Here is a 14,877-nt window from a genome sequence, read left to right as displayed (position 1 = left end):
AAAAATAAATAAAATTACACAATAAATAATAAAAGCAATAGATATCTATTAGAATTTTTTATTTTATACAAGCAGATAATTTTTCATGTAATTTTATATTTAAGACTAATTAATGTCATTACTTGTTTTTTTAACTTGCAATGTTTTTTTTTTTTTCAAGTTTTGTCCTCAAATTTTGGATCCTTAATTTAACATACTTCCTGACATTGCCGATTGATGAAATTTTGCACAGTTTCTAAGATCGGGTGGCAATAAAAAAATCCACCATTACTTTTGCAAACATCCCCCGTATGGGGGTAAATTAAGGGTGCAGGTGTAATAATTTAACATACTTCCTGACATTGCCTATTGATAAAATTTTGCAGTTACTAAGGTCGGATGACAAATACAATTTTCCACCATTACTTTTGCAAACATCCCCGTACGGGGTAAATTAAGTGTGAGGGTGTAAAAAATTGCAAAAACTGTAAAACGGCTTTGCGGGGTTTTCGGATCGCAGATGACAAATCCGATAGCCGTTTGACATAAAAAATGACAAAAACTTGGTACGGGAGTTTCTGTGGTTTCGAATTTGACAACATCTCGTCATCACTCATATATACACAGATGATTTTTGGCGGGCAGTATGCTGAGCAAAGTTTTTAAAAAGCAAGTTTTAAAAAATCTTGAAAATAGTTTTGTAATATTATTTTAGATCACAATAACAGGTCTTACTCTATTTTAATTTGAAATATGTACTAATTATTACATCTACGTTAAATTAAAAAAAGCTAAAAACCAACTTTGGGTGGGATAATATGTATAATTTTTTGTGTGTAATTTTCCAACTAATTTTCTTGAATTTTTATGTGAAAAATTATTGTCAGACTTACAGCAGGCTTTAGTTACATTACGCTTTAGTAGTTTAATATTAATCGATGACGATGACAAAAAAAGAAGAAAGTAAATAAAAAATACTTATATTCAAATCGTGAATGTACATAATTGATTTTTATTTTAAAAATCTTTTATTTAAATTATATGACAATAGCTTGCTTGCAATGGCCAACAGAGAAACTTCCTCTACAAAATGAAAAATAATCATTGAAGTAGATCCATTTGGTAAGGAGCAAGACTCTAACAATTCTTTCTGTCCCAGGACATTTAGTAAAATCAAACCTTAAAACTAATCTAAATGTAATTAAAGACTAATCTATAATGTAGTCTACAAATAGAATTCTAGGACTACCGAGTTCTTATCCTACGGAAATCTGTGTATATTTGGTTAATACAACTGTCATTAGTGTAGAAATTTGATATGATAAATAAAATTTAAAAAAACGAAAGGAATTGGTTCGGATTAATAGCCGACCAGGTCAAGAAACATGCACAAAAAGTCAAATTAATATCAAACGAGAAATAAATAAAATTTCAAAACTAGATCTGTCAGTGGTGTAGTTTAGCTGATTACAGCCTTTTACGGGCTTATGCCTACATATACCGATTATAATAAATAAACAAGTGATAAAATGAAACATTTTAAAAACCCACGAAGCCGTCTTGAAGAAACATATTTACTGCAGCGCCTCCTGGAGGATTATAACCGAAAAACTAATGTTAGTACCTGCTCTGAGGTGATACCTATGTAATGCAAAATAACCGCATCGAAATCAGCCCAGTAGTTTTTAAAGAAAATGGTAACAGACGTACACATATACACAACTCCTTATCCCAAACGGATATACCGTCTCTGTTCCGTCGTGGGTAATTTCATATATCGATTCTACTATCAGATTAATTGTAATGCAACTTAACATTAATGAATCAAACTCCGTGAGCCTGTAAATTTCACCTTTCCGATAAAAAACTTCCGAGTAGTTTTTCAGGCCCGAAGCTATATTTTTCGATTTTAATTAATTATCTTCAAACCTCTTCATTTTTTATTTTTAATTTGAGACCCTTCAAGAAAACTCTAATATAAGTAAACAAAATCGTGTAGAAGAAAACGTAACTAGTTTAAAATGAGATGATAATATTAAACTCGACGATACAGATTTAATTCCTCTCCTTTCAGAGGTTCATCGATCAACAAACTTGAAATCCCATCGATTTCTTAAAATCAGGAACACTGGATTATTAAAGACCGTCTCCGTTTTTGGTAAAACGTGAAAAATTTTAAACACGGAAAGTATGAAAGGGATGAAAAGTAAAACGTGTACGATGTTATAATTTAAAATTTTCTACCGTAAAACAAAATTATGTAGTAAAAATGTTTCTAATGTAAATGACTTACATAAATTTAAGCTGTAATATTAATTTTCTTTTCAAATTAAGTCTAGTATAACGAGTTAAATACTGTTCATGACGAATGAAAGTTATTCCTTTGACATTTAAATTAATATAAAATAAAACCACCTTTACATATGAATCGGATGGATGCATTTAAATAAATATTTAATTGTTTAATTTATAGTCTTTGTTAAAAACAGATTCTAATTTCTTTTTTATTGTTGATAACTGTACAATATTCAGTTGAAAGACGCAGGTTTTACGTTATTTTTTATAGATTAATTCTGTCAAAGAAAATTAAATTCATGCAATTATAAAGTTAGTTGTTAAAAAAAAGTTACCTTACAAGTTATCAAGGTCTTCTGAAATCAACACATTGCTGTTTTATTTATGGCAAGTATTTCTATGTAAGCACGCCCAAAATTTTTAATTTAGTTTAAAAATTAACTATTAAATATTTTGTTTATTTAATGTTTTTTTTTTTTGGAAGGATTATTATGAAAATTAAATTAGTGATAGAAGGAGTATTGCTGTCATTAAGCAAAATGAGGATGCTTTCCTTAATATTAAATGGAGAAAATATTGCGACCAAGAGTATTGATAACTGATCGATAATCGATAGCTTGTCAATTTCAAGATTTTCTGAAATTAGCAACATCAAAGGAACAATTGGCATTGATAGATAGATTTTTTAAAACCAGTAATAACAATTAAGTGACTAAACAAAAGAAATATTGGGATTAGAATAAGGAACAACTGGTTCATTATAAACATAGATCAGAGAAATCGGTTGTAGCCCAGCATTTTGTTGAAAGTGATCTTAAAATTAAAAGAGCATTTTTCAAAATGACATAAAAACAGGAATTAGATATTTGAAAAACTTATTTATCAGTAATGACGCAGGAAATCTATTGATGAACAACGGAAAATCATTAATTTTATGATTTTTAATTTATTAAAAGTTTCTGTAAAAATCTTCACTCGTTTAACGGTTACCTCTTTCCTTAAATTTTTTCATAGGAAACATAAATATTTTTTGATTCTTCTCTGGTTCACCTCTATCTTTCTTGAAATAAATTTCTGTTTTATATAAGAGATGTGCATTTCGTTGTAGTGAAGAAATTCGCGTTGGAGGTTTCATTGGTTTAGACTATTTTAATCTAAATTTACGCTTTCTACTGAATTTTCCTTAAGTGGCAAGAGTTGTTTGTTCTTATTTATGTTTTTTCTAAAGAAAATCTTTTTCTATGAGAAGAATAAATATCGATAATACACGAGTAATAACTAACACTGAGAAAGAGACAAAAAATATACATTTTATGGTGTTATGAATGTCAAAATTGGCAGAAAATAATTTTAAAATGTTTTATTGTACTTTTTCTAATGACGCACTGACCCACAGATTACACGTTTGTAAAATTATTTTAACAAATATTTTTTTGTGTTATTTCTAGTGTTAAAATTGATTCAGGAGGAGAGGGAAATAATTTCGGAACTGATTCTAGAGCTTGAAATATGGAAAGAAGTTTATACAAACATATATCCGGAAACGCTTTTTACTGAGTTACGGCTAGCGAAAAATTTCACCTGGATTTCAGTGCTTCCGATGAAATAAGATCACTGAAATTTTTAAGGCGTTATATAAGAGGTAAATATGATGGTTTCTTATGTTTTTTGACTTGAAAATCGAATAAAACAGGTCCCAAAACTATATCTTCCGTAGTTCTCATGATGTCCAATGTAAAACAGAAAGATTCGGTGACAAAGAATACGTTTTTTTTTTTGGTTTGAAGTACAATAAATTTGTTAAATGACTAATAAATACTAACATCTTAATATCAATACTTGTAGAGAATTTAATTCTAAGAAAATTTATGTAATAAAATCTGTAAAAAAAAAATCCCCACGTGTTCTTGCATAGAGCACATCCAGTGTTGACTGTGATGTGCTTCTGGCTGCGCCAACGGAGCCGGTGTCATCCGATACCGGCAGCAGGAGATGCTCCGCGTTTTCCACCGGAGGAACTAAGGGATCGATGTCGGATGTATCAGTCACGGTAGAATTCGACATCGAGGCCTTCAGGAAAATGGAGAAAAACAAAAAATGGCCTGAAGGAAAATCTAGGCGATAAATGTTAAAAGAGTAAGATCAAATATGTAAATTGAGAATTTTTAGAAATAAATATAATATTAATTTTTTAATTAATATAGATATTTTGATTATATATAAGTGTTTTCGTGTGATGTTAAACGGCAAGGGCCTTTTACACCCTTGTCATATTGTGTTTAATAGATTTTATTGATGTGTATTTCAATTTACACTACTGACAAGTTTTGTTTTGAGATTTTGACTAAATTTCCTGAAAAATGGCTAGAAATATTTTAAAATGACAAGGGCCTTTACATCCGTTATGTTGTGTTTTTGGGGTTTTTCATTAACCACTGACAAGTCTTTTTTTAGGTGCACTTTTATTTTGACAAGACTAGCTGTTTACTATGTCACCTGAGATTTGTTTTTCGGGGGAGGAAAAGATATTTTGTATTTTGACTATGTCGCTAGAGTTTTCGTACTGGGAGGATATAAAATATTTTTCTTTTTCTTTTTTGTTGTGGAAGGGGCTAATGACCATAGCAGTCAATGCCCCTAAAACTTAAAAAAAAAAAAAATAAAAATAAAATAATAATAATAACAACAACAATAATAATAATAAGAAGAAGAAGAAGAAGATGAAGAAGAAGATGAAGAAGAAGAAAAAGAAGAAGAAGAAGAATATGTATGCGTTATTTTATTTATTTAATAACTGGTTACGTATCTGTTCTCAAATTTGTACAAAGTCTAGATTCAATTATTTTGTATTTGTATAAAATTAATAAAAAGTTTTTACTTATATATTTATAATTTTTTACGTTTGATAAGTCTCTTGTTTTATTTTTTATTTATAAAACAGTGTAACCAAAAATATTTGAACTGCTTAGTTTATTCCTGTAAATAATATATATTTGCATACAAATTTCTATCGAATGCTTGAGTACATATCGCAGTTCTATTCGTGTTGTATTTTACAGTTAAATGAAATATAATATTATTTTTAACAATAAAATAAAAACACTCATCAACAGTATTATCGCTCTGTGATTTATTAAAACACAAGCATTCCCTACCAGAATCACATTTGTAACAGTCACAAACACACATTTGTAATCATATTTGTAACATAGTTTGTGATTTTTTTATCACAACTAAAATTAACATATATAATTTTATTAGAATTTTTCTCCCTAATTTATAGCTAAAATATCATTTTTAATTAATAAAATAAACAGTATTATTAATAAAATAAACTTGTAATTCAAACAGTATGCACCGTAATATTTTGAGTTTTATTATTCTTCTTCCTAATAAATGACAATTTGAAAATTTAAGGCGACTGGAAAATTTAGAGTAAGGATTTAGCATCTAAACAGACACTCACGACGGCAGGTGACTAAGACGTGACGGGTCACTCATAAATAGATCTGAGAACTAACATATTACGAGATACGCGTTTTCGATAATCGCCCGTTAGCAATATAATTAGTTACTGATATCTTTCCAAAAAATATTTTTTATGAAACATATTTTTAATTTTTTTAATATCGTACATAGAACAACACTATTCTTGTTTATGGAAATTAAAAGTGACAAATAAAAATATGTAAGTATAACTGAACATTTTATGTCGTTGGTATTGTTTATTGAAGTAGTAACAATAATAATAATTAACAGTATAAAATTTGTATACTGGAAGAGAGAAAAATAGGTCATGTGCGCGCGGATAACATAATAATATAGCTTGTTTTTAACTAACAGATAATGTGTATCGTAACAACTTTGACAGACATGATTATAAAATCAGTACTTAAACTTCAATTTATAATAAAATTGAATCATTTAACTTGAATTCATTATATTATATTAAGGAAAGCTTATTGAAAACACAAATTAATTTCTTTTAATAGTAAAAAAACCGTATCAAAGTTATTAAGTGTAAGCAAAGAATATTCATAACACGATGCGATCGGTAGAGGGAGGTGAAATTTTTGTTTACAACTGTAGGTCTATATAGCGGAACAAATATCCAAAAACTTTTAATACGATGAGGGTTCTTCATTCATACATTAAAGTAAACAAACACTACTCCCAGTCAAAATCCACTACTGTTTTGGAGAATAAAAAATGTAATTTAAAAAAACAATTATCCATATAAGTATAACCTATTATTAAATTAATCGTAATTATTATATTAAAAAAAAGAAAATATAAGTAATATTTTATTTTGTGGTAATTATACAACTTGTTTGGTTAAAATGCATAATTAAATGAAAAACAGATTTAAGATCCTGATGTTCAAGGCTTCGACTAAGAATTTTCTAATTTATAAGCCTGTTAAATAGGGTAACGAATTTTTGGAATTCTACAGTCTAAAATTAAAAAATTATGTAGAACTTTAATTAACATTTTTCAACTCCTAATCTTCTTGGGTCATCACAGTTGTTCAGTTCGTCAAATTTGGTAATTGAATATTTACTGATTAAACGTTCTTTGTAAGTTATATCGTAAGATAATATCTATTTAAAAAGTTTTAGAATTTCTGAATGACAACTAACTTCTCATTTTTTTATGGTTCTGTTATTTAAGAAGAAATGAGTACATTAACTTTTTTAGTTATTTTAAATTACGTAGAAAATTATTACGTTCGATAACTTTATTCGACATAACAGCATAACTTATAATTTATATACATCCATTCAGCTGCAGTTAAAAAAAAATAATAATAGAATACTGAACTGAAGTTTGATACTAGCTTCAGTTGAGCTTAAGAAAAATCAGTGTCCTAGACAATAATTCCCCTGTCGTCGTGAAAAAAATTAAAAACAAAGACTAATGTTGGATTTCCCGGACATTTGATCGGCCTAGGATAGGCCATATCATACAGACCCAAAATAATTGACAATTTTTAATGTTCTTCTTTTTAGAATAACAATTATAATCTCACAGTCAAAATTTTAACTGATGTAATCAAAATTAAGCAAAAACTAATGTTACGAGTAGTACATCCAATTATAAACTAGCGTTATTATACTAATTTTGGGTTCGATTCGCGGCAACAGTCACTTTCATTTTGATCCGATTCACGGACCTCTTGGTAATGAGCCCAGCACGCTTCCACTGCGCCACTCTGTTCATTTTGATCCGTCGTATATCCTTTTTAAAAACGTACATAAGATCATCTGATGTAGTAATAAATAAATGATTTTAAATTATAGAATACATATGAACATTAGCTAGAATAAAATATTTAAAATATTGTAATAAATTAATTAGTCAACAACAGAACCAATTAAAAAAGGAAACTAAAAATCTAATATATGCAAGTAAAATACAATCATTATCCTGCACACTACGGTTATAAAGTCATGTCTTATCTACAATATAATACGCTTAACAAGATAGTTGTGATAAAGAAGGAAAGATAACTTAAATTTAAATATTTAACACGATATTGACAACTCAACAATACCGCAAACAATTTAGTATCACAAGTAGTGCGTCGTGATAAGATTTCCAACCAATTTAGGCTACGGCTATCTTATAGGCATTTTATACTTATTTTTTATTTTGTTTGATATCCTTGAAGTAAGTGTTTTATCTAAACATTTACTTTGGCCAGGAAGATGTGATAAATGAAATTACATTAAAAAATAACGTCGGGATAAAACCAGTTCGATTGATACCAATTGATATAGAATTCATTAAGGTGATTAGTACATCGGATAGCCACTTTCTTTTAATATCAAATTTAAGATTCAATTAATATGAAGTTTTACACGACTGCCCAAAAAGGAGTGTAACGTATTTAGGATGTAAGTATGTACGAAATTTAGGGCCTCCGTACTTCTACATTACACTGCCGTGTAATAATCTGCACTAGGATAAAAAAGGACTTCCTATCTTTTTTTTTTATAGTCATGTTTTTCAATTCTTAACAGATTAAAACTTATTCATCAAAAGGGACCACGGAGTGAGAAATTTGGGTGAACGTTTTTAGGTTGCGTGAAATATTTAAAAATCACGCTTTTAATTTCAAAGCCGAACGAAAAATATTTTCGCATCGGTTCCTTATATATTTTGAGATAAACATTGTAAAATGCTGACAATTATTCCGCAAGAAAAATATGCTTATATATTTTTTTTAAATTTAATTATTAAATCATTTTATAAATATTACTTCTGTAAAGAAGCTTAACAGCTAATAGTTTCATTTACTAAGACATTAATCTAGTTCGCGTAGATTACCTAAACTGAATTTAGAAATGAATATAAAAATAAACAATTTAATGAATTTCAGTTATTCTACGGTATCACACGATTTAAAATTTAAGTGCGTTCATTAATTCAACAAATATGTGCGTGACTGAAGGTTTCAAAGTATCAAAGTGTTACAATCGATCCGGTATTAACTAGAAATTACTAGTGTGACAACAAATTTGCATCTTTATAAATTAATTTCCTAGTTTTAAAAAATAAAAGTTTTTGAACGATGCAGGAAACACGTTAATCTTTACGTAACTTTAATCAAAACCAAGTAGACTTATGTTACATGTTACGGGTCAGCAAATTTAACAGTATTGTGTTTATGTTTTTTATTCATATTAAACTACATATCTTTAAAAAAACTACAAGGTGATACCCAATTACACTCGCTTCTGTATTTTTATTATAAAGACGACAAATTACTTTCGTAGCAAATGAAAAAATGGGGGTTTGAATCCAGAACCTTTTGGCTAAAAGTGTGAAGTCGCTACCGCTCTGCAAAGGGATCGATCTATCGCCGGTCGGTACGAACATGAATATTATCACACGTGTCTATATTTGTGAACATTTTAATGAAATTCGTGAGTTTACTGATTGAAAATGTCACGTGTACACCGAGAATCGATCCTGCGACGTATTATTATGTATCAGTATGTTTATATAAAAATTTACCGTCGTAGACGAATAAATGAAAAAAAATGATTATATAACTACGAAACCACAAATCATGTATAAAACGATACACTTATTTTCTAAAATAAGTAAACTAAGTTTTCTTTTCATGATTTAACAATATGTAAAATTCATCTCTGCGACTTCTTTCTTTATGTTTCAGCTTCGAAAATACCGAACCGATTCGGATAATTTTCTTAAACGGATTAGATGGTAGGTACAGGATCTATTCAGGATCTATACAGGATCTATACAGGATTCTATTCTATACATGATCTATTCTACACATTATCGCATGCATTCTGATGCCTAGGATCTTTTAATTTGTTTACTGATCGTAAAAGAAGGATAACATAGCATATATTTTCAGCTTTAAATACATAGGTACATAAAGATTGACGGTACAAGATGTTCTGTTGATACCTTGCATCAACAGAACACTGAATATGATAATCTTACCGGATCAAAAAGGTAGACGTAGAAAATACTGGCGTACGTTTCAACAGTGGAATTTTTTGCTATAGTTTTTCTATGCTGTTCAGTGATAATTACCAAGAAAAACGTTTTTTACCCCTTTATTAGAAACTGTCAATTTTGTGCAAAAGAGTTGTGTCGACTTGAATCGTCAGTAAGTAATATGTTTTTCTTACTGAAGATTCATTTTTAAACTCGTTTCAACTGATTTTATAAAAACTCGCATGCATGAAAAAAAACCTGGATTATATTTTTACTATGGAAAGAGAATGTTTAATTAGATTTAAGAGTAATTGATCGGTATTATCATAAATAAGATATTAAAGTGCAATGATCGTTACAACTTACGTGTAATTTCTTAACAAATTTAAAAAATAAAAAATAAACAGAAAAATTATTATTTAAATGGAATCTAAAATTTTACTAACACTGTGTTTTAATCAAAAATGCTAGGACAAAAATTTATAAAAAGCAATTACGAGGAGAGAAAAAATGGAAATAATAATTATAAACTAATAAAAAGAAAATAATATTTTATTCATTTAACTCAATGCATAGCACATTTATTTCCTAAAATTAGATTTATTCTGGAATGATTCTTTCTAAATCACATTACGTATTCGCTTAGATAATTTTCACTAAAATAAAAAGAATAATTAATCTCATTTTGACCTCATCAAGTAATTCTTATATCATTTATTCACTTTTTCGGAAAAACTTTTTAAAGATTTTATTTAAAATAATTTTTAGTTTCCACAAAATTTTTTACCGGACTAATCCTGATAATGATTTTGGGTGGTATGTTTATATGTGCTACAGTAATGATTTTCACGAAATAGCTACCAAAAGCCCGTTTCTATCACAGAAGTGACCCGCAGTGTATGAAAATTTAAAATGAGTAAACGGCAGATGACAACGTCATTTTTCCACACTGAAAAACAATAATATTAGTAACTCATCGAGCAGGATTATCAAATAAATAAAAAATTAAAAAGTGAGTTTTAAATAAAAATATACAACAGGGATCCGTACTATATGTTCATAAAAATAAGATGATTAATTAAAAATATGAAATGTTAACAAAGTTATTTAAAATAGATTTTAATATATCTAATAAATCCATAAATATGAAAAATACTAGTAAAAAAATTTAAATAAATCCCACTGAACGGTAAAAACCAGAGAATTTTTTCTAAATATGTAAACAAAAAAAAAAGAAGACAGAACAGAAGTTACAAATTAATTAAGAATAAATTAAATATTGTTTTTACATTTAAATAAAATTTTAACTTCTTACTAGGATGCTTCAATTTTAGTCTATATCCTAATTCACGTTACGTAATTAACATTATAAAACCATTACATTTTAGGAAGTGACTTATCTCTTGTCAGGCCGCTACAACTATTTTTTTGTGGCATCTGAGATGTTGACATGCCAGTTTAAAGATAAATTCTGTAAACTTCAGAAATATTGTTTATTACTTGGGAATCTTTAATCCTTTTCTGAATAAAGAACCCGCAATCTGAAACCAGTCGTTCTCTTTTCACATTAATAAAAATGATCTATTTACGCTCTCAATAGATAGTTCGATAGACTTAATTTTTAAAAAAAGATCTACTATAATATTATTGTTGTTATGATTTTTGTAAACAACAATTGAATTACTAGCCTATTTATTTGGTATATAATCGTATTGTGTGACAAAATCAATAAATTTTATCGATGTAATGAAATTAGGGGAAGCTAGAAAAAATTATTTTATAGCATTTATTTAAAAAAATATATAAATTACAGAATGCAGTATTTTCATCGAAAAAAAAAATTCATATGTTAACTTTTTAATTGTATTTCTGTCATAGTTTAACGTTGTAACCAAGCTTTTGGGATTGGGAGCAGATGTACAGAAAAAAAATTAAAAACAGCTGCTTTTTTATCATTAAATAAGTATTTATATTTAACAATTTATAGTAATTCTGATGCACCATTTTTATTATGAAATAAATATTTTCAACAGTAAAAAACTTATTAGAAAAACAAAAAAAAAAGTTAACATCAATTATTAAATCCGACTAACAAAATGTTGTTTTTAAGAAAGCAAAAATGTAACCGAATTAATTAACTCTTCATTGGATCTTATCTTAAAAGATATTTACGAGCTGATAGCAAAATAATTTAGTGTTAAACTTACCCCATCATTTTAGCGATATCCATTTTAAGTAATTCTGTGCCGTAATTTTAATATACTATCAAATGACTTCATGCGGCACTTGAGCGCACTTTGAAATAAAATACAAACGGAACAGCTGTTGCGTATCTCATGCTGGCCGGAGAGGCGGCGAACACTGTCTACGCAGCGCTCAAACCGACTTATATATATATATAACAGCATGTGCCACAACGTAAACATACACTGAAATGGCCTTGAGTCAAGCGTTGTATTGTTACGTACACCAAAACAAAAGTTTCTTATCTTTGCCAATGCGGCATTTCATCGTGAATAAATCGCGGCGTTATCTCCTGTTGACCAATAGAATGGTGGGTGGGCCGTGGAATCTTAAGAAGAAATTAATCGACCGTTTAAATTTTAGCATTAAATTAAATATATTTTTTTTACGTGGACCCATACTTTCGTAAGTTTATGGGATATCGTTTTGTCAGCAACTGAAAACATCCGCAGAGCTCATCGGATTTCTTTAATTCCTGAAGAGTTGGTTGTGGTTTTCCGATATTTTCAATGAATTCACGTAATCGTGCGCGTTTTAAAAATAAAATTTTATGAAATTCTAAAGCACTACAAGAGTTGAAATTTTGCTAGCCTCTATACTATTTTCGAATTTTTTGAAAATAGCAAACTAGTGAGATTGAAATTCTAAACCCGAAGAACATTTTTCACATTTATTCAGATAAAAAATAACTACAAAACAAGTAAGAGAAGATCTAGAGTTTTCATAGAGGTGCAAACCTGATTACGAGAAAGTATATTTGTACAAACAGGGAAAAGAAATTTTATGTGACGTTAACACTTATGATTGATGATAACAATAGTTAAACTGTAGTACTGAAAATATTACCTAGCATTAAAACCATCACGAGCACTACTGGAGTGTATGAAAATCGCACACAGCTAACTAAAAATAAATGCGTTGAAAACATTTTCCTATATTTTATAAGAAAATGATATTTAAATTTAATATTGCTGTCAAGATATTTAGGAATTTTAAAAATGTAGAAGTTTGGATATGATAATCAATAACGGGGTTTTCCACATGAGGACTTCTAAGAGAGGTAATTGTTAATAATGATGATAATGCGCCTCATTTTAAACTATCGTAAGATATAGAAAGATAAATTAATTTGTGGTGATTACAATTTACAGATGAAATACATGTTTTTCAAGTATATTATGAATTAATATTTATTTACTTGAATATATTGGCTATGCGAAAGAAAATGCAAAGCTCTAATTCGTTATTAGGAACAGAATAATTAAATTGAAAGAATGATTAAAGATTTGAAAGAAAAGACAGCTAAAAGTATAACTGTACATTGATTAATTGTTAAGTACAGCTAAAAGTGATGGATTAAATTATTTTCCTTATAAAAAGTAGATGAACTCGTGAAAAAATTCGAGCACTCTTTACTTTTTTATCGTTCAAAGCAACTCATATCATCGAATCAGCTGGAGAAAAATATAGAAGCATTACTGTCAATGAATTCAATTAAGTAGAAACCATAACGTGCTATTGAGATGAGTTTTGTTGTCAATTTGGGTAGAAATAAACGAATTTGTAGAAGGACGGTGATGATGAAGAAGACATAATTACTACCGTTGGTTACTTAATGTTTGCTACTCATGTGTTTGAAGAACACCAGAAAACATATCTTAATTTTTTGTCCACTTAACGTTCTATCTATTTTAAATAGAACAAAGATTTCGATATACAACATTATTGTTGTGTATCGAAATTTTAGTATTTACCTTTTTTCATTTTAACGCAACAGTAATTAGCGAGAAAAATCACATAACTTTTTGAGAGAAAAAGAATTTTACAACACACATAATCTTTGATATACTGCCGTTTAGTAAGGATATGTTGTGAGATGGACTTTTAGTAAAAGGAGTACCGCGAATTCAAGTATATTAAGCAAGAACTTCTTAGTGCTTTTTGAAAATCAAATAATTGAAGGAACTGAAGATATAAAATGGAAACTTACATGCGAGAAGTTTGTTCAGCGAATTTACTTTGATATCTAATTAAATATATGCCAAAATATATCGAGAAATCGACAAACCAAGGAAAATGATAGAAACTGGGAAACCAGAATATATATAGATATTTACAATAATCTAAGCGAAAATAAAAAGTAGAACCTGTTTTGCATCAGCAGTGAGTGTTCAATGGGTACTGTCATGAGAGACAAAAATCGTTTTTACGCTGTTGATGATAAAAGCGCTGATATGCTTCTGTCTATTACTCGACCGATGTTCTAACTGGTAAATTATGACATTGTCGAGTCTTACAATTAGATTTAATACGAGGACTTGCAGAAAATTTTTCGCATCACACTTACCCATAAATATAATTTTTTAGATCCAGAGACAGGCGCATACACCTACGATATTGAAAACTCTTAGCTTAGCAAAGCAGAAATAAAAAAACTCTGCAGTACAAATCGTAAATTGCTTGATTCGTATCTGAAGTTATTTGTGTTGAGAAGATGGTTATTTGTTTGAGAAGAAGTTATTTGTGTTGAGAAGATGGTATAACGACAACCACTTATTACATCAAATAACAGATATTTTGATCACTGGTTTCCCGCGAGCAATAGGAAATAATATATGCAACTACAGTTTGAATTACTGTTTTATATTACAAAGCAAAATCAAATACCTAAATATTGCACTTATTTCATTTATACACATCATTTATTTCCCATCAATAGGAATCCTGTTGTCCAGTAACACAAGAGAACCTCTTTTTCTCTTCGGCAGTGTAGCTCTACTGAATTCCGAAAACAATAAAAAATTGAAGTAAATCTTTTCTTACCATTCTTTTCAAAAAGGTTTTTACTTCTGGGTTCTAGTAAAAATTGTTGTAACACACGGT

At 28.6% G+C, this 14,877-nt stretch overlaps 1 protein-coding gene across 1 annotated transcript in view; it reads right to left on the bottom strand.

The window, feature by feature from the left end:
* LOC142334220 (facilitated trehalose transporter Tret1-like) overlaps nucleotides 1-12,126 on the bottom strand; it is a 37,418-nt gene extending 25,292 nt beyond the window's left edge. Inside the window, exon 1 of the mRNA XM_075382070.1 lies at nucleotides 11,958-12,126. Within this exon, the coding sequence (XP_075238185.1) occupies nucleotides 11,958-11,980 (23 nt within the window). The 5' untranslated portion in view covers nucleotides 11,981-12,126. The remainder of the gene's footprint in view (nucleotides 1-11,957) is intronic.
* Between the last annotated feature and the right edge of the window lie 2,751 nt (nucleotides 12,127-14,877).

This window comes from Lycorma delicatula, chromosome 1 (assembly GCF_047948215.1).
Source record: "Lycorma delicatula isolate Av1 chromosome 1, ASM4794821v1, whole genome shotgun sequence".
NCBI lineage: Eukaryota > Metazoa > Arthropoda > Insecta > Hemiptera > Fulgoridae > Lycorma > Lycorma delicatula.
The sequence above is the reverse complement of the archived record's forward strand: the minus strand, read 5'-3'. Positions and strand labels throughout refer to the sequence as shown.